Source organism: Choloepus didactylus, chromosome 23 (genome assembly GCF_015220235.1).
Source record: "Choloepus didactylus isolate mChoDid1 chromosome 23, mChoDid1.pri, whole genome shotgun sequence".
Classification (NCBI taxonomy): domain Eukaryota; kingdom Metazoa; phylum Chordata; class Mammalia; order Pilosa; family Megalonychidae; genus Choloepus; species Choloepus didactylus.
Window position 1 is genome coordinate 23,259,932 of NC_051329.1, and position 24,655 is coordinate 23,284,586.

General features: G+C 45.1%; 1 protein-coding gene across 1 annotated transcript in view; it reads left to right on the top strand.

Moving 5' to 3' along the window:
- MYO18B (myosin XVIIIB) overlaps positions 1–24,655 on the top strand; it is a 256,547-nt gene that overhangs the window by 161,288 nt on the left and 70,604 nt on the right. The window contains exons 34-38 of the mRNA XM_037816981.1: positions 9,270–9,383; positions 10,351–10,467; positions 12,644–12,727; positions 13,709–13,846; positions 16,614–16,799. Coding sequence (XP_037672909.1) covers positions 9,270–9,383; positions 10,351–10,467; positions 12,644–12,727; positions 13,709–13,846; positions 16,614–16,799 — 639 coding nt within the window. The remainder of the gene's footprint in view (positions 1–9,269; positions 9,384–10,350; positions 10,468–12,643; positions 12,728–13,708; positions 13,847–16,613; positions 16,800–24,655) is intronic.

Here is a 24,655-nt window from a genome sequence, read left to right on the forward strand (position 1 = left end):
TTGGAGTCACCCCTGACCCCCACGGGCTGAATTAGGGCCTCACCTCTCTTCTTTCACAACCCCCTGGGTTTACCTTCCATTGTAATTATCCCTTTGCTTGCCTGTTTGCCTCATTTACCCACCAGCTCCTTAAAGGCAGGGATTTGAGTGAGTAAGCACATTAAAAGACCTGTCCAAAGTCACCAAGATAATAAGAAGTCAAGCTGGGATTTTGAACCCAGGGAGTCTGACTCAAAAACCTGTGAGCTTAAGCACTACCCCACACTGCCAAGGCACCTCCCTTGGGCCTGCTACTGTTTCTAAGAAATAAAATCCTTCCTGGAAGGCCTGGTGCCCCTGAAAGGCCTTCCAGTTGGGGATTCAGACTCCACTCCAGTTTTCACTCAGGAGTGATGCTATTAGGGCTGGTTCCTCTTTTACACAATTATCTCCCAATGGGGGTAAGCTAAGAGCCTGAGGTCCCCCCATTAGTGCATAGAAGACTGATAACCCCAGATTCATCCCCAGTGTCCTTAATTGGGACGTTTGTCACCATGTGACACCCATGCTTCCATTATTGAAAATAATTAATAAGCCCTGGAAAAATGACCCCAATGGGAGTCTTTTGTGTGAGTGGGCATCGTGGGAACCCTTCTCCCTAGACAGAAACCACAGAGCGGGTGGACTTGATATTTTATTTGAAGAGAAGTTAAAAAAAATAGAGATTATGTTGGAGTGAATTAATTCAATATTAATGTATCCTCCTGTCAGAGGAGATAAAGACCAAATTATAATTGGTTAAAAACATGGTTATCACAGGCCTGTTCATCCCACAAATATTGACACTTCCAATGCTGTGATGAATGAAGTAGAAAAGGCTGGTTTCACTAGAGGCAGGAAATGCATCTGTGCTTCTCCCTGTAGGACCTGTTACCATCTAGTCCTGGAGGACAAAGCCCCCAGGGAAGCTGAGCAGCCCAGCAGGGTGGCACTAACCATCACAACAGCACTGACGTGAACGTTGGCTGTGCGCTTATTCTTTTCCAGGCATGGTGCCGAACACTTGAAGTCATGGCCTAATTTGATCCCCCATACCCACTTGCATATTGTGATTTCCATGACAGAGGGGCCTGTTCACTTTTGGGGCCCAGTGGGCAGGAGAGTGTCTGCACACAGTAGGTTCTCAGTGAGTGCCTGGGACTGACCACGAGGGTGAGCTAGCACTATGTCTGTGTTACACAGGAAAAGAAGCTCAGAGAAGTGGAGTAACTTGTCCAAAGTCAGAGTTAGACTGAATGGGGACTTTTAAATTTTTTATTCGGAAATAATTTCAGACTTACCAAAAAGCCGCAAGAGTGGTTCAATTGATTCCTGCATATCCTTCACCAGATTCACCAATTTTAACATTTGCCACATTTGCTTTATCATTCTCTCTCTAATATGTATTTTCTGAATTATTTGAAAGCAAATTGTAGACATGGTAGGTACCCCTTTACCCTAATCCAAATCATAAAATTTAACATTGATAAAATACTATTTTCTAATCCAAGGGTCAGCAAACTGTAGCCCACGGGCAGTACATTCTCACTGTGGAGAATTTGAATAATACAAAAACAGACAAAGGACAAAATAGCAAACACTTATCATTCAATCACCCAGAGATAGCCATTGTTCACATTTTACCATATTTTCTTTTAGTCTGGTTAGTCATATATGCATACATCTTACAAAGTTACCTTATAAAGTTTGCTAAACATCATTTCATGAGTACTTCTCTGTGTGATTTCTTCTTCATAAATATAATTTTAAATGGCTATTTAAATATGGCTGCACAATATTCCATGGAAAGGTTTTACTACAGTTACTAAACCATTATCCAGTTCTTCAATAACTGGGTTGCTAAGGAAGGGTTTTTCTTTCTATTTTAATTATAGACATTTGTAGACATTCCCAAGTAGAGAACAGAATCAGGAACATCCTGTGTACCCATAATCCAGGCTGCCCAGGGACAGTGGCAGTCCTATCAGTGCCTCTGAGCAGACGTCTCTATCTTGCTCCCTCAGGAAACAGTGCTGAGTCCCTGCTGTGTGGGACCAGGGATGCACAAGGCCAAGTTGGCCCTCCAGGAGCCTGCCATCTGGTAGAAAGATGGATGTCAGATAGAGTCACGCAAACATGGTGCCCTTTAGGGAAAGAATGGGGTGCTAGGCTGTAAGGAAAGAAGGGATGTAAATGTGGTGGGGGCAGAGAGGGCCTTTTTTTAGTATTTTATCTTGCATTTTTTTTTCTACTTTGGAGCATCAGTCTGCAACAAATCTATCATCACCAGAGAGAGGCCAGAAAGAAGGTTTTTGAAGTCTGTTAAATCATGGAGTATCTGAGCAGTCTTTAGATCCTATAAGACTAAAAATTAGGAAGGACTTTTGAGCCCTCAGAGAAATAGAATTAAGACAAGTAAAAGGAGACCTGCTTCAGTCAGCAGGTGGTAAGCACATGCCTCAGCACTTAACAGAAAAAGCTGTGGATTTAAAAGAGACTGCAGTTCAGGATCTGATGGATTACCTTGGCTGTGTGACCTTGACAAGTTAACTAACCTCTCTGAGCCCGTTTCCTCATCTATAAAATGAGGCTAAAAATGCCTACTTTATAGAGTTGTTACATGTTGCAAATGAAAATAAACATGGTAAGCACTCAGTGGAGAGCAGTTATGATTTTTCTAATACTAAAAATAATGAGTATTATTACTCTGAAGAAAATGGAGAAAATAAATATTAAGGAAGAGTTTTGATATGTCGATGGGTGATGGACTCCTAGCAGAATGTTAAGGAAAATTATGGAAGGGTTGGAATATACACCCAGATTAAGGACACAGAGGGTAACTACCATATAATCTTGGGGAATTTTCCCTGGGGTCACTGGAATCAGACTTCTGAGCTGGACAGACAATTAGTGGATCTGGCCTGACATTGTTAATTCATTGGCATTTAATAATTTCATTTGGTGCCAGAACTGTCTATAGTCTGAGTTGTTGGTGATTCCCTTCAGGGAAAGTCTTAATGCTGAGGGTTGATTCTCCTGAGTGCCCTAATGGGCTGTCAGGGCCTGGAATGTGTTGAGATTAGCTCTGCCAATGACACCATTTCTTAAACAGAAAGCTTCCCTGTGGCATTCACGATGCAGTGTTAAATCCCGAGTTGTTCAATGAAACCTAGAAATCTAGGTTCTAACCACTTTGCTGAAATATCAGAATTTTTCCTCCCCCCCATCATTCCATACATCTAGCCAATGCATCTAGTAGCTTAGTAAGTCCAAACCAAATGTTTTGCCCAGGTATTTAAAGCAGGCAGATGGCTTTGCATAGGAAAGTAATGCTATTCATTGGTTTGTGGTTGATGTATCTGTGATGGGAATCTCAATTGCCCTCATACTGAGTGAAAAGGAGGTGTGTGTTGGGGAGAGAGAATACCTGGGATGAACTGAACAATAGAGAGAGACTTGTGCAGAGGGAGCCGTGTGGTGGCCCAGGAGTAGTGTGGATTTGGAGTTGAACTTGGACAATCACTTCTCCTTTAGCTGCAGCTTCTGTATTTATTAAATGATGATTCCCTCCTTGTAGGCATGTTGAGGGGTATAGTGGTAATGAACATCCAGTGGCCCACACATGCTTGATTTAGTGAGCATTGAAGAAACCTCATTGCCTCCTCTTATCCCCCATTAAGCAATCAAGAAGGGTAACATTTTTATTCCCCCATGGGTAAGGATCCATACACAAAAGATGTAAACAATAAATGATTGTTATTCTTACTTCATCACAGGGTTTTGGATAGAACTACTTTGATCAGTTTTTTTTGTCAAAATAGCATCAACAAACACTATCACCAATGGTCTTGAACATTTATTTACTCTGAGGCCACCACTGTGTATGTAGTATCTCCTTTAATTAGCTCACTCATCCTGTGTTTGGCAGGTCTTTGGGTTTCAGGTAACAGCAATCCAGCTCAAATTGGCTTGAGAAGAGAAGGAGAAACTAGTGGAAAAATACCTGAAAATACTGGGGCTAGGACTGCCTTCAGGCCTGATTGGATCTAGGTGCTCCAACCTTATCATCAATGGCATATCTTTCATTACCTCTTGGCTCAGCTTCCTCAGTGTCAGCCACATTCTTAGGCAGACTCATTTTTCTTGATGGGAAGGGGGCCCCCCGCCACTCCAAGCTTACATCCTGCCATCAGAGAGAGGGAACTTCATTTCCAGCAAAAATCCTGAGATTAACTTTCATTCGATCTGACATCAGCCATGTTATTACCTCCTGGTTATTATTAACCAGACATTATTGCCCAAGGAGGTAATGCTCTTAATGGCTAGGCTGAGTCACATGACCTTCTGTGAGCTCTGAGGGGCCAACTTCATCAGAACCACATGGACTGGGCTTGGGGGATGGATATTTATTATATTTATTTCAGAGAAGATAGGGTGCTGCTTTCAAAAGATGAGGGCATGGATGCTGGACAGGTGCAACAGCAGAAGTCCCCTACAGAGCATCTGTGGTAGGCCCTACTGTTACAGATGGAGTGTGATGTAAGAGCCTGGACTGATATCCCAGCTCTGCCACTTAACTGCCTGTGTTACCTTTGGTAAGCCATTCATCTCTGTTCCTCTTTTTCTTTACCTGCAACAAGAATGGTTATTGTCCCAATCTCAGACTATTGGTGTGTGAGTTAAATGAGTTAATTCATGAAGTGTTCAGAACTAAGCCAGGCACATAGTAAGATAAGAGCTCACCCTCATAACCAAGAGGTGATTGACATCCCTTAGGTTTGTGCAGTACAACTGATGCAACTGTACTCAGCAGTCCTGCTAAATGAATGCTAACTATTATTTCTTCTGTTTTGTGGATGAAGAAAACAAAGCTCAGAGAGGCTTAGTAACCTGCTCAAGATCACAAGGCTTATAGAGGTAGGAGCTGGGACTGGAACCCAGTTCTGCCTGACCTCTGGGTCTGCTCTTAATGACCATGTGATGCTGTGTGATGTTGAACATGCTACCTTGTGGTAGATGAGGAAGCCGTCTTGGGACAAAGCAGCCCCTTCTGTCCTTTGATTCTAAAAGGCACTCATCTCATCTTACCCTTCTGAACTCCAGTGTTCAAAGACCTTCAGTGTCATCCCACGGTCACTGAATGGTCTGGGCCTCACAGCATATCCTGGGAACCCAGGCCAAAGTTCATAAACCCTTAATATATGCACAAGGTTGGGAAGAATGTTCCCCATCCGTAGTGTGGGGAGGACTAGGGAAGGGCAGGATGCTGGTTTTACAGAGGGGTCCTCACTCAAGGGACTGGGAAGGAAATGAAGCCCTCCTTAGATGCCTGCCTTTCAGAATTTGAGCAGATTCTGGGACAAGATATCTGACTTAATGAATGAATGAAACATTGTGAGGGAGAGATGAGTTTTCTGACTCTTGAAGGTGTTTTTATGCTTTTTCCCCCACATACTTGTGACATTATTATATTATTTTATAAGAAATAGATTTTACAAGAAATATAAAAGACAATATTAACTTGATTTTATTAAAAAAATGAGTATTATTTTATAAGAAATAGATTTTACAAGAAATATAAAAGACATTATTAACTTGATTTTATTTAAAAAAATATGAGCTTATGCTAAGGTCAAATCAGTTGTCTCCTGTCCAGCCTCACACTAGACTCTGGAGAATGATGGAAATCATAGGGCCTTTATCTCACTCTTAGCCTCTCCATCCTGGGTTATTGAGGTCTGGAGGTCTGATATCAACCTAAGAGACTCCGTCCACAGGGAAGAGGCTGGTATAATATGATGGTGACTCAGTGCCAAAGGAATGAGGTGTCACCTGTCCCCTTGGATCCTCATTGCTACTCTGGCTGTGCAGCTGGAGAATAGACTCCAATAACCCTTCCCAAGGAGTTGCTTGTCATCCTAGCAGCCTCCGGCTCCCATAGCTCTCTGACTTCTCTGCCTGTTGCTGGTCCCAGAGAAGTCATTTCCCAAAGCAGCGCTGGGCAGAGCCACTGAAGGATCCGATCTTGGCCCTAGCATGACTTGCCACCCGACTTCATAAAAACATCAAACAGCCCCAATATGGAAATAATGAGCAGTGAGTTATTCTTATGCCAGGTCATCCATAATGGAAAATCAGCTGGAGATGGCTCTGTATTTCTTCCTGCTCCCCAAAGTGTAATAGATTGAAATTTTAAAAGCTCAGTATTAAGATGGCTTGTCAGCAGCAGCCCTGGAGCCTGCCCTGTAGAACTTTCTGGTCTCGCCCACCCAGATCCTGTTAAAATCTGGACCTGCTTGACTTGGGTACCTCTGGGGTCAGCAGCCTCCCCTCCACCCAAATGTATCACTCATCCCAGCTACCAGGGAGCTTAAAATTTCTCCTTAAGATTGTCAGTCTTAAGATAATCCTATCTCTAACCCAGTGTGAGCTAAGAATAACACCAACAGCCGTCCCCTTTGACTGCCCTCTCTTATGTTCATCTCTGTCTGGGGATGAGTTGTCCTACTCCCTGCTTGTTCCATGGAGAGAGGGGAAAGGGAGGAGCATTTCTGGATCATGCACCATAAACCTTCTGTAAAATGGGGATAAAAATAGGGCCTCCTTTCTGGGATGGCTCTGAGGATCAGCAGGATCAAGCTGATGAAATCCTCAGACCAAAGAAAGAGCTCAGCAGATGGAACTGCTCTGCCCTGTTGAGTTACTTGTATTGGCTCTCACTGGCCTCCTGGCTCTGAGCCAAGCTCCTTAGCCTGGCAGCAGGACCCTGCGTGGTGCTTCCCCTCTGCCATTAGTTATCTGACATCATCTCTGATGACGACCCATCTGCTCCTATCTGCCTTTTGTGCTCTGCACACCCCACTGTGTATATCCTTCCATTTAAACCCAGTCATTCGTCTCTCTGCTTCCAGCCCTTCCACCTTGACTAGGGCACCCCGATCACCGTCCTGGAGGACCACAGCAGTGTCCTCACTGGTCTCCCTATTTCCATTCTCGTCCCATGAAAGCCTATCCTCCCCAGAGTGGCTAGAGGGAGATCATGCCACTCCCTCTTTAGAAACCATCAGTGGTTTCCTGACAGCCTGAAAATAAAGTCCAAGCTTTGCACTCAGCTCAGAAGCCTTGCATTGGGACCCCTGTCCATCTGTTCTACCTTACCTCTTACCCTCTCCCTCTTTGCACCTTCTCCCAGCTATGCAGCAGTCTCTGTGTTCCTCAGCACCAAGCTGATTCCTGCCTCAAGGCCTTTGCACTTGCTATTACTGCTGATGGGGCTCTCTTCCCCCTAAATATGTACATGCTTTGCATCCTTGAGAACTGAGCTCAGATGTCTTCTCATTGGTAAGGCCTTTGACTTCTCCACAGATGAGGGGCTGGTTTTGCCTGTGGAGAGCCCTCCTTTCCAACTCCCCACCTTGCTAGAGGCTCTGGAGATGCCGCAGGAAGGCAGGACTTGCCTGACATCCCATTTCTTCTGTGGATTATGCTCTAAACATGCCAATCACCTCCTTTTGCTCTAAATCATTTTTCTCAGTGTGTCTCAATCCCTCCCAGTCACCGAGGGAAGTGGGCTGCCCTGTCCTCCATCGCCAAACCCTGCACTGAACCCAAATGCAAAAACACATTGTTTTCAGGGGCTTGAAAAGGGGGATTTTGTAGACTGGGTCTGCTGGTGGCAGGTTGGGCTGGAACCAGAGGTGCGGTGTGAGAGATCCAAGATAGTAGGGCAGGGCCTCAGACTCGGGCCAGCCTAGTTCCACACCTCGGACCAGGAGCCTCCCTGCTCCCAGCCTCGATTTCTTCATCTATACAATGAAAATATTAGCAGGGCACATCTCACAGGCCTGGCATGAAGGTTCAAAGAGAAAGTGCAAGTAAAACCTTTAGCACAGTCCTTGACAGGGAATGGTCAAATAAACAGTGGCCTTTGCCCTCCCCTTCTCCCATCATTGTCATCATCATCATTGTTATCAGCATTATTGTTGTCATTGTTAGTATTATTTTTCTACCATCTGGGTTTGATTCCTGGACATCCTGAGGAAAACAGCCTCTGCCCAATTTTGGGAAGAGATAAAAATAATCCCAGGTGGGCTCTGCACCCAGAAGACCAGTCGTCCTCTGGGTGGCCTCTGCCTTGGCCCTCTTGCTTTCTTTTTAGGTCAGTGGAGCCCCCACATGTACTCATTGGTCCAAGGAGGCAGAGATTTTATGCCTGCACATTTCACTGGGACTCGAGCTTGCCTTTTATTTTTTCTGTCTTTTAGTACTCCAACCTTAATATTGTTAGTGGTTCTGGAAGAGCGGCGGCCTTGGTCTGGGTAGCATTAGTATCTTTTCCCTACACCTATGTTACTTTGGGCAAGGCACTCCCTCTCTCTGAATGTTTCCTTTAGATGATTTCTAAGGGCATTTTCCACTCAGAGATTCTAGGGTTCAGAAATCAAGGGGAAGCTGCTAATTGCAGAATGGACTTGGGATTTGCGCATGGATATGGTTTCCTCTGATGGGAAGTGTCTGTCTTTGGGGGTCAGGAAGCTATGTCAGTGGCCCCACTTTGCTAGGACAGGAGGCCTACTATGTTTAGGTGGGTGAAAGCGTGAGAAAGGGACGCTTTGTTTTAGTCACTAGCTCTTAACCTTCAGGAACCTAGTGAAATCTGTGAACCCAGGAAAATGCTCACATGCAGAATATTGTGCACAGATCCTCTGAAACCTAGTTAAGGCTTCTATGTTGCAAGTCCCCACTGACCTTGAAGATGCCTCTTCCAGGAAGCCTCCCCAACCCCTATCCTGAGTTCTCCCCTCCTGATGTTCCCTCTTCCCTGTACTCTGCAGAGATGTCTTTGCTTGTCCCTGACTGTCTTCCCCACAGGACAGCAGGGGCCAGGGTGATTCTGTGTCTGCCCCATACCTGATACTGAGTGGGTGTCAGTAACTATTTGCTGGATGGAACTGGGGATTAGCTCCTGGCACTGAAGTGGGGGAGGCTTAGCCTCATTTCATGGGGCAGTGCCTATTCAATTTTGAGTGGGCTTGGAACCTGGCTGCCTCACGTGCAGACATATTTCTGTCTCCCAGTTGTGAGTTAATGAGTAGTCAGGAAATCATGAGAGTCCCTTGTAAATTACTCTGCTGCCTGAGAGGGCTGGGCTAGGCTGGGCTGGGCTGGCCTGGAAGGGAAGCACATTCAAGGAAGCAGCTTCACACAGTCTCTTCTCTTCTCATTTCCTCTCAACCTCCTGCCTGGTGCAGCTGGAGCAGAGTGAAGCTAAGTGTGAGGATGCCTTGAAGACACAGAAGGCACTGACCACAGACCTGGAGAACATGCACAGCGAGTTGGAGAACATGACCCGGAGCAAGAGCCTGGTACCTGTCCCTCCCTGCAGTCATGGGCGCCCAGGCTAGGGCAGGCCTCTGGGAGCTAGCATGGGCTATTGTGTGCCCAGCACTGTATGATGGGGACAAGGGTACTTAATATGAACCTACTGTGTGCCCAGCACTGTATAAGGTGGACAAGAACACTTATTGTGGACCTACTGTGTGCCCAGCATTGTATAAGGGGAACAAGGGCACTTGTTATGGATGGCTTAAATTTGAACTTAATATATTCAGAATACTAAAGTTGAGGTGTTGTTATAGATTTGTAGGTAAAGCTTTGTCTCAGGATTCTGATTGGCCCTTTTGTTCCAGATTTTGCTTGCATTAAATTAAGGGGAACTTGGTCCTACAACATTTAAACACACACACAAACTCACAGATATATACACACATGCAAGTAGGCAGTAATATGCTCACATATAAAAATACCAGAAACATATACACAATAAATACCCTCAGAGGTATAATGTAAAATATACAAATTCATCCATCCATTTAATTCATATTTATTGAGCACCTGCTATGCCACAGCTACTGTGCTTAGTGCTGGGGATATACCTGTGAACAGAATAAAGTCCTTGTTGTTGGGAGAGTATAGGAGTCTACACTCATATATAAGAACAATGCATATTTTAAAATGTGCATACTTAGATTCCCAGGTGGACTTATACATATATCCATTCATGCACTCACACACTGCATTCACACAGTCACATGCAAGCCTGGTACACAAACACACATGCACACAGATGTCATACATGAACACGCAGCTCCCCCCTTGCCAGTACACATTCTCACACACACACCCACAGAGTGCATTTGCACACCATAGCCACCCTTCCTGGCAGATGGCCACTCACCTAACATACCCCCAGGAAAGCCCCCCTCTGTTCTGCATCAAGCCCAGACTGCCCCACTCCCACCTCACCCCAACCATTGTCCTGCCTTCCTCCAGGTGGATGAGCAGCTGTACCGGCTGCAGTTCGAGAGAGCGGACCTCCTGAAGCGCATCGATGAGGACCAGGATGACCTGAATGATCTCATGCAGAAGCACAAGGACCTCATTGCTCAGGTAATGGATCCTGTGGAAGAAGGCTCGGGGTATTTGGGCTGGGCAGTTAGAGAAGGTTGAGAATTGATGTGGTTGGGTGACTCCCTGGTCCTAGGACCCTGGAGGGATAAATACCATAGAGATAATATGAATTGTAAAAGTTCATGCAGCCCTAAGGGAGGAGAATGTCATCTTCAGGTGATAATGTGCATCTCGGGAAGATATTTCCACCAAGAAAGACAATGAGAGTGAGAGTAACTCTGATGTATTCAGACATCTGTCTACCCACCTACCCATCTATGTACTCATCCATTATTCCACCTTTCAAACCTCCCAGCCACCCACCCACTTGTCTGTCAATCCATCCATCCATCCATCCATCCATCCATTCATCCATCCATCCATCTTTTCATCTACCCACCTGTCTGTCTGTCTGTGTATCTGTTTATCTATCTATTTCTATCATCTGTCTATATCTAATGTTTGTTGTCACCTACTGTGTGTTGGGCTTGTGAGAAATGCTGAAGATACTGTGGTGAGCAAAAGCACGTCCCATTCCTGCCCTCATAGAGCTCACCACTTAATGGGCTGGAAAGACCTCATCACATAGCCACCCAGATCCAAGGGAAGACTTGCAAACTAAGCTAAGCATCCGGAAAGGAAATCAACATAGTTCCATGAATCCTGACCTACGCTGGGGATCAAGGAAGATTCCCCTGAAGAGGTAGCACTTGGCTGGAGAGCTGAATGGGGATCAGGAGTTAATTAGATTGGAAGGGGGCAGCAAGGGTTTGGGGGTAGGGTCCAGGCAGAGAGAACAGCACATGCAAAGGACCTGGGATTGACTTTGAGAGGTGAAAAGGAGGCCTCTGAGAGGATTGTGGTATGAGATGAGCTCAGTGAGGCCTGCAGAGAAAGGCCAGATAGGGGTCTCAGAGGGTGTGATGAGTTTGGATTTTATTTTCTATTCAATGGGAATCACTGATGAGCTTTTTAAAGGGCTAGATAGAGGAGGAGTAGGTGACCAGCCAGGATAATGCCCCGGATTAATGGCTCCATGAGAGCAGGGTTCTCCTCTGTCTTGTTCACTGCTGTATCCCAGAGCCTGGAAGAGTGCCTGGCATGGAGTAGATGCCCAGTAAATAGCTGTTGAATAAACGAAAGTTTCAGTGATCCAGGTGAGGGTCAATGGCAGTAGCACCTGGGAGAGCAGAAGGGAGGAGTGAATGGACTCAGGAGACAAGGGCAGGGCGTGGAGAAGCAGAGGCTGTAGGTGGAGCTGAGGGATGTGACGAAGGCCACCCCACCAGCAGATTTCTGATCTGCATGACAGGGACATCAGCTCCCTCCAGGAGCAGCTAGTGTCTTGTCCGATTGTGTCCCAGAGGAAATTGAGGATAAAATGCCTGCCAGCCTTCAAATGCCTCTTATAGCGAATTCATCTGGGAGAATTGCTCCCAAACAGGGAATAATAATATCAAAAATAAACAATTATATCATCAACATTATAACAATAATAACTAGACCATGCCATCTTCTGAATTTGTGAATCACACTTACTGTTTTCCAAAATGGAAGTTTCTTTGTTTAATTACAAAAGCAATCCATTGCATATGCCCAGTGTAAATAATTTAAATAATAAATGCATGTGGAATAAAGAAAGTTAGGGGCCCCCTGCCCTCTGGAATCTCTCTCTTCAGAGATAATCACACTCAACAGTTTGTTTCTACTTTTTCCAAGGACCTTTATTCTCTACTGCCTCATTTAATCTCTGAACAAACTCTGTTAAGCAGACACTGTCACCTCATTTTACAGATGAGGCATTGAAAGGTCCTGTGGCTTGTCAAGGTCAGTGGCTGTGTCTAGACTCCCACTTACCCAACACTCAGGATAGTTCTCTCCCCATGGAATCTGGTCCCTAGTGCTGAGGTCACCTCATTTCTGTCTGGGCTCTCAAAGGTGTATAATGAAGTGCTGAACAATTAACCAAAACCATGGACTTAGGTAATTGTAGTGACTCAGTGAACACTGGGATGAAGGATGTTGGGGAGGATGTGAGAAGTAACTTTTGAAACCAGCTATCATCATAGAAGCTCAATGTGACTTAAATATCTGGGGTGAGAGGAGAGGTTCTTTGGGGAATGGTTTCCCAGCAAAGCCTGTGGACCTAGGGTAACATTTCTTTTTGTGTCGCCAGTCTGCTGCTGACATCGGGCAGATCCAAGAACTGCAGCTGCAGCTGGAGGAAGCCAAGAAGGAGAAGAACAAGCTTCAAGAACAAGTACATGCTCACAGCCCCTCTGGTGCCAGTATATTGTGGCCGGTTCCCTCTGGGCCCTTACACTTGGGCTCCTGGAAACTGTTGTTCATTCACCCATCCCTTCATTCATCAAGCACTCACTCAACTCCATTGTGTGCTAGATGAGTCAAGAACAATCCCAGCAGACAGACAGACACACTCACAACACACACACGCACACACATACACTCATACTCATTCTTGTCTGGGCTTGTTCAGCATCCAAAGATGCCCTATGCAATGAGACCCATCAGCCACTCAGTGCAGGATATTTTCTCTCTGAGAAAATGGCCTAGAGAAAAAGGGGATGATTTGTGCAAGACAGGATTATCACCCTTTGTGAAATCTTCCTTTGAATTCATGGTACCTCCAAGCATCCTTGACTCTCCCACCATTACCTAGAAAGGTGCTATTCATGAATGTCTCAAAGCTCTTTGAGAGTTTACATATGCCTCCCAAGAGGTCCTGTCAGAGTGATGGGGTCTCAAGCAAATGTTCAGGCATAATAGCACAACAAAAATATTAGTGTCAGTGGCCATTTGCTGTTTGTTTATTACATACCAGGCATAATCTCGTTCAATCCTCACAATAAAAATAAAGAAACTTGGGGAGGAGAACTGACTTGCCCAGGTTCACACTGCTGGAAAGCTGTGGAGCCAGGCTTTGAACCTAAGTGGTGGACCCACCCTTGGATATATCTCTTTATGCTTATGCTAGCTGCTCAGACTGGCTTTGCTTCTTTATCATAGCATGGAAAGGAGGTGATAGAAGTACTGATTAAATGCCCTGTTTGGGATGCTGGAGGCACAGGAAGCATCACCTTCTAGTATTTAGGACCCAGGGGCAAGGCCTTATGTGAGGGTCCAATGAGGGTCAGTCCTCAGATGAGAACCCAGCAGGGCTTGCTTGTTCAGACATTCAACATGTAACCAGCAGAGAAGGACCTCTCGGGTTTGCCCCCAGTTGCAGGTGGCTCAGATGCGCATCGAGTACCTGGAGCAGTCCACTGTGGATCGAGCCATCGTCAGCAGGCAGGAGGCCATCATCTGCGACCTGGAGAACAAGACAGAGTTCCAGAGAGTGCAGATTAAGAGATTTGAGGTACTTCTTGGCATGTAAACACTGCTTGGGCTTGGAGCAGTTAGGGCTGTTGTGTAAACTCCATACAGCCTCCCACCCTCCATCCACTCGTATGGTTTTATCTGTGTATCCATTAGTCATCCATCTCCCATCTAAATTCCCTCCCTTCTTTGTTTCACACCACCCAACAAGTCACCTTTCCATCTGCATCTATCCATCTGTTTATCCATCTCCATCCACCATCACAGTCTATTCATCCATTCCCTCTTCCATTTGTTCTTCCTTCCTCCCTTTATTATGTCTTCTCTTCCTCTATTATTTTTGTCTTCATCCCTCAATACCTCTGTCTGACCAACAGTTTATCCATTGACCCAAGTCTGTCCATCTCCCTTCATCCACTCATCTACTTAGGCACCCAATACTCATTTTGAACAGAAATTTATTTTACTTGCATAGTATGTGCAAGGACCTGTTTTAGATCATTAAAGGCAGATGTATAAAATAGATCCCACTTTCCTAAAGCATCAAGCTTTGTAGGAGATGTGGGTAGGGCATGTACATAAATACCCATAACCTAAAGAGAGAGGGCTGTGGGGTTTGGAGGTCGGAGGTCCTTTCAGGATGAAGTGGCATGGACATTGAATGACCGGGGAGTCTTGGCCAGTGATCACATTTACATTGCCCCTGGAGTGGGAGCACAGGTGTTTACCTCTTCAGCTCAGCACAGCATATTCATCAAAGTCCTTTCACATCAGTCACTCCATTTGATGTTCACCATAAACCTGAGGGGCAGGAAATATAGGCCCCATCTAATGAATAAAGATGATGCCAGAGAAGTCAAGTGACTTGCTCAAGTTAAAGCCAGGTAGTGGCAGGGGCTTGAGAAGACTGACACCTGACCTTCACTCCTGGTCCCTGGTTTCAACTCCTCTGCGGCCAGCTTGCTCAGCCACACTAGACAATGGGAGGTTGTGTTCCTCACTCTGAAACATTTGATCCCAATCTTCCTTTGGGCATTAGGTCTCCAATAAGGCAGCTGAGGCTGAAGGACAGAGTACAGTTCCCCTCTCTCTTGACCTCACTGATTCTCAGATATGCTTAAAGAATCCCTAATGGCCTGATTGTCTCTGCCCATCACATGAACTTTGATCAATTCTATTTTAAATGATGAAATAATGTTGGGCTATGTCAAACATCACACTTTTTATTTGATTCTAGCATAGTCAAGTGATAACAGAAGAAAAGGAAATTAGGGCAGAAAATCTTTAAATTGAAAAATTCTCTCTCCAAATTCTTTTTCCCTCTACCATCATTATTTGAATTTAGCAGAATCCTGGGTCCAGGATGTAGAGTGACAGCATGCCTCAGGGACACAATTTGAGAACTATTCTTCCTCCTTATAATCCTCTTGCTTCCCTTTGAAACTACTGCTAACCTCCACCTGAAAGGAGAAGGGGAACTGAATAGTAAAACTTTTCTTTTAGGCCATTTTTTCTGTCTCTGATCTAGAGTCTGTTTTTCCCCCTGTCTCCCTGTCTCCCTGTCTCCCTGTCTGGAACAGAACTACAATGGCCTGAAATACTCATGCGGGTTCCATCTTGTGTCAACACTTGAGTATTTGCCCATCAGGATCAATTGGTTCCAGGATTGTTGGCCAACTAATGAATTCTACCAAACAGCCATTGGGTTTGTTTTCTGTAGCACTTATGACACCCAAAGCACTTTTCTCTCTACTGTTTCATTGTGTCCTTATGGATTTTTCCCTACAGGAAAGACAGGATGCTATAAAATTATTAGGGCTGAGGCTCATGGGAGATTATCTGATTAAACCCCCTCATTTAAAAATCAAGAAACCAAACCCCATGTTGGGGAAGGGGTTTCACCCACAGCTTTAGTGTTCTCTCCACTGCAGCACCCCACTTCCCAAACCTTGAGGTGAATGAGGGCTGCTATAAATATTAATAATTTCCAACACTTATTACATATGTCCTGTGTGCCAGGCAGTAAGCTCACCCTTCTGCATCGTTTGATGCATCTCTCTGACGTAGATATTCCCATCATTCCCGTGTTAGTTTCCTAGGGCTGCCATGACAAAGTACCACAGACTGGGCAGCTTAAAATGACAGGGATTTATTGTCTCTCAGTTTTAGAGGCTAGATGTGGAAAGTCAAGGTGTTGGCAGGGCCATGCTTCCTTAGAAGTCTGAGGGTTCTAGCACTGATTTGTCAGCCATCCTTAACTCAGTCTCTGTGTCCATCACATGGCCATCTTCTCTGTCTGTCTGTGTCCAAGTCTCCTCTTCTTATAAGGTCACCAGTCATACTGGATTCTGGCCCACCTTAACCCAGTCTGGCCTCATCTTAACTAATCACATCTCCAAAAGTCCTATTTCCAATAGGATTACATTCATGTGACCAGTGGTTAGGACTCAAATATATCTTTTTTTTTGGGGGGGTGGGGGCGTGGGGCACAATTCAATCCATCAAAATCCCTAACTCCCAGAGAGGTTAAATAAACTGCCCAACATCAAACAGCAAGGAAGAGGTAGACATAGAATTTGAACTCAGAGCATCTTTGAGGTCAGGGTTCTCACTGCCTCTCTGAATAACAGTCATCATTTTTCATGTTTTTAAAGTAAATTCTAAATTTTTGTATTATAAGTTATGATCATTATCATGATTATTTTATAAATCATGCAGACTCAAGCAAAGGCTGTCTCCTTCTGGAGCCCCCCGTTTCATGCCTGCGTCTAACTGGAAGGTGGGTGTGTTCCCTCTGCCCCTCCTAGGTCCTGGTGATTCGGCTTCGGGACAGCATGATCAAGATGGGTGAAGAGCTCTCGCGGGCGGCAGCATCCGAGTCCCAGCAGCGGGAGAACAGCCAGTATTACCAGCAGCGCCTGGAGGAGCTGAAGGCAGACATGGAGGAGCTGGTGCAGCGGGAGGCGGAGGCAAGCCGGCGATGCATGGAGTTGGTAAGTCTACAGGTCCTGCCTGGGAGTCACCATTCGATCCCCAATGCGGACTTTTACACGATGGAGGGTTCTGGATGAGGCAGAACCATCTTTTCCTCCACCAAGAAGAAGGCTTCTCAATAGGAGGCTCCTAGGCTTTTCTCTCTGGCCTCTGCGTGGGCCCCAAGCAGGAAGACATGTGAAGGGGATGGGCTGAGAGGTGACCCTGTATTGGCTGCCAGCCCTGGGGGCGGGCCCAAAGTGGGCCAATGGCAGTCACTGCTGCTGGATGCAGGCCAAGCATGTTTACATCGCAGACTCCAGTCTTTCTTTTCCTGTCTCACACTTTCCACTCCAATGCCAACTGGGAAAAGGAGGTATTCATGGTTATTGTGCGTTTACCTTGCACCAGATGGTAACAGCTATGTAATCCTCACCATAACCCGGTGAACTGAGAATTACTCTCCCTATTTTACAAATGAGGAAACTGAGGCTTCAGAGAGGTACAATAATTAGTCTAAGGTCACATCTAGTCAATGTCACAGCTATTTCTGGGCTAATAATAGCAACAACAAGGAAATAATAATGATAAAGCCATCCAAGATTCTGGGTTAAACATTTCTCATATAAATCCTTATATCAACCCTGTGACATAGGTGTTATCGTCATCCCCATTTTGTGGATGAGTAAACGGAGGCACAGGGACATCCACTTGCCCCACTTCAGGCTCAGAGTGGTATATTCACTTGCCGATGGCCAACATACGCTAGCAGGAATTCGAACCCAGGTCTGTCCAACTCTGTAATCCTGTTTTTAGACCCCTGGTATGGCCCAAAGCACATTTTAAATTTTGTTTCCTGCTCATAACTCATTGTATTTTTCTGAGAACAGTTTCCTGCAGACATCACAGAGCCTCTTCACTTAAGACTCCAGATATCACATTCTGTGACTTGGAGGGCCTCTGGCAAGAGCCGTTGTTGGACAGCCCGCAACATACCAAGTCCCAGCCCTGGGATCTCAAATCACAGTCATTTTCTCCTTCCTGCCCTATCCAGCCTGGTTTTGCGACAGGTCTCACCAGCTTATCTTCCTGTGGCAAGTACATTTCTCGGGCCACTGCCTCCAACAACCAGTGACATCCCAGTCAGCTCTGCCTTTGACAAGCCAACATCCTGGCTGTTCTTTGGGGGGAGACACCGTATGGAGATTGCGGTTCCCAAACAAAGTCCAGGCCTCTGATGGCAGTTCTTCCACCCCCATGGCCCTGGGAGAGGGAAAAGGCTTTTTCCTCCAGTTGGCAGGATGACTTTCTCATTAACCAGCCCTGCTTCTCATGCAGCTGAGTTCTCCTCCTGCAAGCTCTGGCCAAGAGTGAAAGTACAGCCTCTCTCCGTTGATGTCTTCTTTAACTGGCAAGATACTCAGTCATCCTGGTCAGATCAAATAATGTCTTTCTTCCTCTCTCCTTTGCTCTCTTTTTCTTTCCTTCTCCTCTCCTCTCATTCCCTCTCCCTATCCCCATTTCCATGGCCAAATTATAACCTTAGAGGCCCTAAAATGCTGAAACGGTTATTAACCCCCATAGAATTTATTAATCAATATTAAAACAACACAAAACCACAAAATGCAAAGCTTGAATATATGTTGTTATTAAACCTGCATCTTTCTGTTTTCTGACTGTAAGATTCTGGATAAATGTGTCAAAGCTGAACTTTTCTCTCTATTTTGGCAGATTTGTGGCTGGGAGGCATGTAAGTTTCCTAAGGTGGGCATAATAAATTACCACAAACTTAAAAAATAGAAATTTCCTGCTTCGGTTATGGAGGCCAGAAGTCTGAAATCAAGGTGTGGGTAGGGCCATGCTTCCTCTGAGGGCTCTAGCGGAGAATCCCTTCTTGCCTCTTCCAGCTCCTGTGGTTTCAGGCATTCCTTTGCTTGAGGCAGCGTCTCTCCATTCTCTGCCCTCTTCTCCACATGGATTCTTCTCTGTGTCTGTGTGTCTCAAATCTCCCTCTGCCTTTTTCCTATATGGACTCCTGTCATCGCATTTAGGGCCTATCTGGATAATCCAAGATGATCTCATCTTGGGGTCCTCAACTTGATTATGTCTGCAAAGACCCTTTCTCAAATAAGGTCACTTTTACAGGTTCTGAGTGAACATATCTTTTGGGGGCCTCCATTGAACCCACTTACAGAGAAGCGAGTGTACTTTCTGCTTGGCTGGAATTCTAAAACGGAGCATAGTTTACCTATTGGGTGATCCAGCACAGCCTATTGTTTCCTTAATGTATCTTTAGGGGAGCATGGCTCAGATGGACAATGTTACAACTTACTTGTGGCCTCATGTATGTCCTTTGGGCCCTGGGAAATATTCAGAGAAGTGAGGAAGCCACATTCTTGTATCACTCATGTATTCACTTACTTATTCCACACATACCTATTGAGCACCAACTATGGGCATGGTACAGGGAGAGGCACGGTGGGGATGAGCAAGGAATCTTAAGGCCCCTGCTTTGTAGAATCTCACTGTGTGGATAACACTCGAGAGTTAACAGAGCACGGTCATTTAAGATGAGCCCTGTTGCTGAGGCCCCTCCTTTTGGCTTGACAATCCTGGTGGTTTCCCAGGCTTCTAGGAAGAGGTTACCCCACCATCCAGCTTCATGTTGGTGTCATCACTTTGCCTTCCTCTTTCCCATCACTGTAAGAGAATGGGGCAGCTGCTCAGTGCCCTGCATTCTTTTTAATCCTCACCAGAACCTTTCAAGGCAGCCAAATAACTGGTCCATTTGTTCATCTGATTTGTATGCATAGTTTTTACTATGGGCTACACCCCATACTAGATGCTGGTGATCTAGTGGGGGCCAAGACACATCCTTGCCCTCAAGGAGCTTATACTGCATGGGGAGATAACCCAAAAACCGTTGCTGATGTATTTCATACAAATACAGAGTTTGCTCAATAAAGGGAGTTCAGAGCTCCCACAGGCAAAGCAAGGGACCTGCATGCAGTCATTTAGGGGATTCTTAGGAGGCCAGTTGGCACTAAATCTCTCTCCATGCCATGTCACCCCACAAGTCCATATCTTTGGCTAAAGCATTGCCCTCTTCATCTTTCATCTTTAAAATGCAAATTCCTCTGGGAGAGATAGAATGAGCTTCTTCACTCTACAGTTCAAGCATTCATTTATTCATTTCCTCAGCAACCCTTACTGAGTCATTCTACACTCAGGCCTTTGTATATGTTGTCTTCTTTGACATGTACATCAACTCCAGCAGGTGGGCGTAGTCCCCCCTTCACAGATGAGATGTGGAGGTGCAGAGGTGTTAAATGCTGTACTAGATACCACAAACTGGGTGGCTTAAAAACAGGAATTCCCTCACAGTTCTAGAGGCCAGAGTCTGAAAGAAAGGTGTCAGCAGGGCTCTGCTACCTCTGAAGGCTCTAGGGGATAATCCTTCTTTGCCTCTTCCAGCTTCTGGTGGCTCCAGGCATTCCTTGGCTTGTGGCTGCACCACTCCAATCTCTGCCTCGGTCTTCACATGGCCTCCTCCTCTGTATCTCTGTGTCCAAGCTTACCTCCTTTCTCTTATAAATCCAAAGATACCAGCCATTGGATTTAGGGCCCACCCTAATCCATTATGACCTCATCCTAACTTGATTACATCTACAAAGACTGTATTTCCAGAGGAGCTCACATGTACAGGTACTGGATGTCAGGACTTGAACGTATCTTTTTTTAGGGAACACATCTCAACCCACTGCAGGTGCCTTGCCTAGTGCTGAAGGTTCATGGAGTGGCAGAGCTGGGATTGGCATCCTCTGTGTGTCTGACTCTAAAGCTGTCACTGTGACATCACGCTGCCCTTTTGACAAACCCCTCTAGAAAATAGCTCTGATGTGGGAAGCACCCTGGCTGTGGTGAGAAGCAGGAAGTATGTTGATGGATCTCTCCTCATTCCTACCTGCCTGTCCCCAGCCTGTAGTGTTTGTCACTGTTGCTGTTGTTTCGTGTGAATGATTTACATTCCCAGCTGGTTCACTGGCACATCCAGTTCAGGATCAATTACTCCTCTGATGAAACTTCTCTCTCCAGAAAAAAGAAAAATGAAGTTTTGCCATTAATTTTAGTAAATGTACTATTCCTGGTGACTCCAAGAGCCATTATGGAGAAAAGAATATTCCGGCTCTTAATCATTCAAGCCTCTTTGTCCCTGGGGCAATGAGACAGCTTGTCCACAGATTTATATCCTGTTGGTTTTCAGTAGTTCTGGAGCTCAGGGGAAACTTAGCCCCAGGACAGGGCCTTTCAAGGAAGGTCAAGGGAAGCTGGGAGAGCCAGTGGTGATCGAGGAAGGTCTGCCCTCTGTCTGCTTTAGGCCAGATGCACATTAGAGGGCTGAACATGTTGAGCTACTTTTCATCATCTTTGTCTAACTCTCTTGTCTCAAATTTCACCTGAGCCAGGTGTCCTTTCACAAGCTCCCAAGGTTTTGGTGCCTCTGCTCACTCAGGGCATCCAAGAGTCACCCAGTGACTCACACCAGAAATTAGAGTGGCCCATCCCTTCTCACTCACAAAGATTAATGGCCATGCCTGCTGATTTTACTCCACTGAGGTGTTTTTCAAATCTGTCCCTTCCTGTCCCATCCCTGTTTTTTCTCTCTTTACTCATGCTGCATCCCCTCCAGTCTAACCTTCTGCAGTTACCTCCTAAAACTTATCTCCCCACTGTTCCTCCATTCTTGGTCCTCCCTGCAGAACATCTTTCCAGGAGGGACACATCTTACTGAGTTACTCCTCTCCTAAGAAACCTACCATGGCTCCTCATTGCCTTCAGAATAAATCCAAACTCCTTCCCATGGCATGCAAGATCCTATGAAATCTAGGCCCTGTAGATTTTTCTATCTTTGGTTGTTTGTCTCTCCACACCTTACATTTTCTATTGAAACACAAAGGAAACTTTGTGGTTCCCAACACCACATTATTTCTTGACTCACTGCCTTTGACCTTGTGTATCCCTCTGCCTGTCTACTTACACTTCAAAATTCAGGTCAGGTCTCACCTTCTACAGGAAGTCCTCACTCTTATCCCTTCTCCTCACTAGTTAAGTACCACCTTTGTGTTCCTACACCCCCTGTGCTCACTCCATCAATACTTATATCACCCCGGTATTATAATTGCTTATTTTCTTGCCTTCTTAGACAGACAGCCCCTAAATTGGATCTTATTTAGCTTTGGGTTTCCAGCCTCTACTTTCACATTCAGACATAGAGTAGATTTCTCAGTAATTACTTGCTGAATAGTTTCCTCAATGTTTTGAAGTTTTACCTCTTGATAGATAGAACACCTCAAAAATGTATCTTAAAAATTAGAACTTTGAGATCAATGAGCTTTTGTTTATATCCTACTATGCATCTAGCCCTGTGCCTTATGTTATGGGAAATTTAGACATGGATGGGTGAGAAACTGTGCCCTTGGAGATTTCAAGGTCTAGAGGAGAAGATGATAACTCTGATCACAATGAGATGTATGGGCAAAAGATGAAGTGATTTGGTGTAACCAGGGGACCTGGAGAAGATTTTATGAAGGATGTACTGTTTGAGTTTCTTAAATGACAGAAGCAAATGTTGGCTGGAAGCTTTGGGGGGAACAGTCATCCAACCATGTACATTGTTACTTCCTCACACCCACATTCAGCAAATGTCTAGTGAATATTTGCTGTGTGTCAGGCAATGTCCAGACCTTCAAAAAATCAGAGATAAACCAGATGGTTTAGAAATATGGACACAGACTCTTCACCTTCTTCTTCATGCCTTCTCTTCCTTCTTTCTCATTTCAGAACCACCACCACCACCACCACCACCCTCATATGCCAATTGCAAATCTCAAGCTCTCCCCAATCCCATTTGCTTTCTCCTGCTCCCCTCGCTCTTCTTCAGTCCCCACTCACCTAGGCTTGGGCATGTCATTTCTTTCTATCACTTTCTCACAGAATTGTTTTTACTCTTCTTGGTGGGGGTGGTAGAAAGAGCTCTGGACTTGCAGTTGGAGACCTTGGGCAGCCAGGTTAACATTGCAGTACCTCTCTTCCCCATCCATAAAACAAGGAGTGTGTAAGGCAGCCTGTCCCATTGGGTGGGTGTGAGGAAGAAATGAGATGATGTATGTTCAAGTGCCAAGTGACAGCACACAGTAGGCACTTAATAGATGTTACTTTATTTCCTGTCTCCTTCCTTCTTTACTCCTTCACAGCCTCTCTGACTTTATGTCTTCACTCAGACTTTGTCATAAGTCTACCAGTTCCACTTAAAACTTCCCATACAATGCCCACGATGGTTGATGGTGATGATGGTGATGAGAGTTAGTATTTATTTACCACTTACTGCACACTGGGCACTGGGTTGAGTTCTTCACATGAGTTCTCTCATGTAAGCCTCACTCTTTGAGGTAGGTACAGTTATCCCTGATTTCTGGATAAAGAAACTAAAAGCCAGAGGTGAAGCAGCTTCACAAAGGTCTCATTCCCAGTGAGCGGCAGAGTCAGAGTTGAACTCAGGTCCTACTGACTCAAGCCATTTTCTTATTCATAAGCCCTGGACACACAGTATTTACTCATTCAAGTATATTTTTAAAAACAGTAATCCTAAAATTAATATTGTTTTTGATTTTCTAATCCATGGCCATTGACAATGTCTCTAGACATTGCCAAATGTCCTTCACAGCAGTGGCGGGGGGTGGGGTGGGGGGTTGAAAACCACTTATCTGATCTAATTATCACAATAACACTTGAAGTATCTATGAAACTGGGACCCAGAGAGGTGAAGTGACGTGCCCAGTGGAATGGGGGGTGGGGGTGGGGGACATCCCCATCAGGCAGGGAGAAATTCAAGAATAGAAGGAGGGAGCTCAACTCTCTATACATGGCAGGGGGAAAAAAAGACTGTAGCGGTTTCAGCAAAACCCAGTCCCAACCTTTCCAAGACCCAGAGGCAACTTCACAGCAGAATCTAATTCTGAGTGGAATTGAAGACCTCACTGCAGACTGTGTACTTTTAATAATGTTTAAATAAAATATGGGAGCATGGGTGTGATCTTCTCACCAAGTCAGGCTTGTCAGCAGCCTGGGCTAGGTCGTAAATAGTTAATAGACAACCACTTATGGCTCTACTTTTGTTAAATCCAACATCAATTATATATGGCCCATGAATCTTTTATTTGGCATAACTTTGGGGTTTATTTTCTGCCTTTGGAGGGGGGTGTAAAGAATGTGAGGCCTCAAGCAAATGAGGGGACAACTGTGAAGGCCTGTCCCCACTCTGTATTAGTGAATTTCCATGAACAGAGAAAGGTTTCCATTGATGCAGTTGAGAAGTTGGGGTGAATTTGGATCTTGAAGGACTCTGCCAGACCACCAGGAAAAAGTCTTGGGGAAGCTCTCCAGAATAGGTGGATTCCCTGTTTGTAGTGTTTGCCAATTGCCATGGAATAAATCCTCCCCTCAGGCCTGATTTCAACCTAACATCATGATCTTAGCAAATGTGGAGTTGGAATGCAATGTGCAGTAGTACTTCATTATGTAGCATTTCCACCATAAAGATAGAAGAGATGTAAATAACCTCAAAAGCATAGACAATAGTAAAATGTTAGTAAAATAATTAAGAAACTATGTACTTTGTGTATTTATTATCTTTGTTTTTAATTTAATTTACTTAATTGTAAGTTTTTATGTTAATTTTTACTAATAATTGTGTTTAACAAAAGGCTCACAAAATTCCTGAAAATTTAATATTAACTCTTGCAAGCCAGTGCAAGCCAGTTCCAGCACACTGCTGGCTTGGGGTCTCCTTGGGGTGGAGGTCCCCATACCCCAGTTC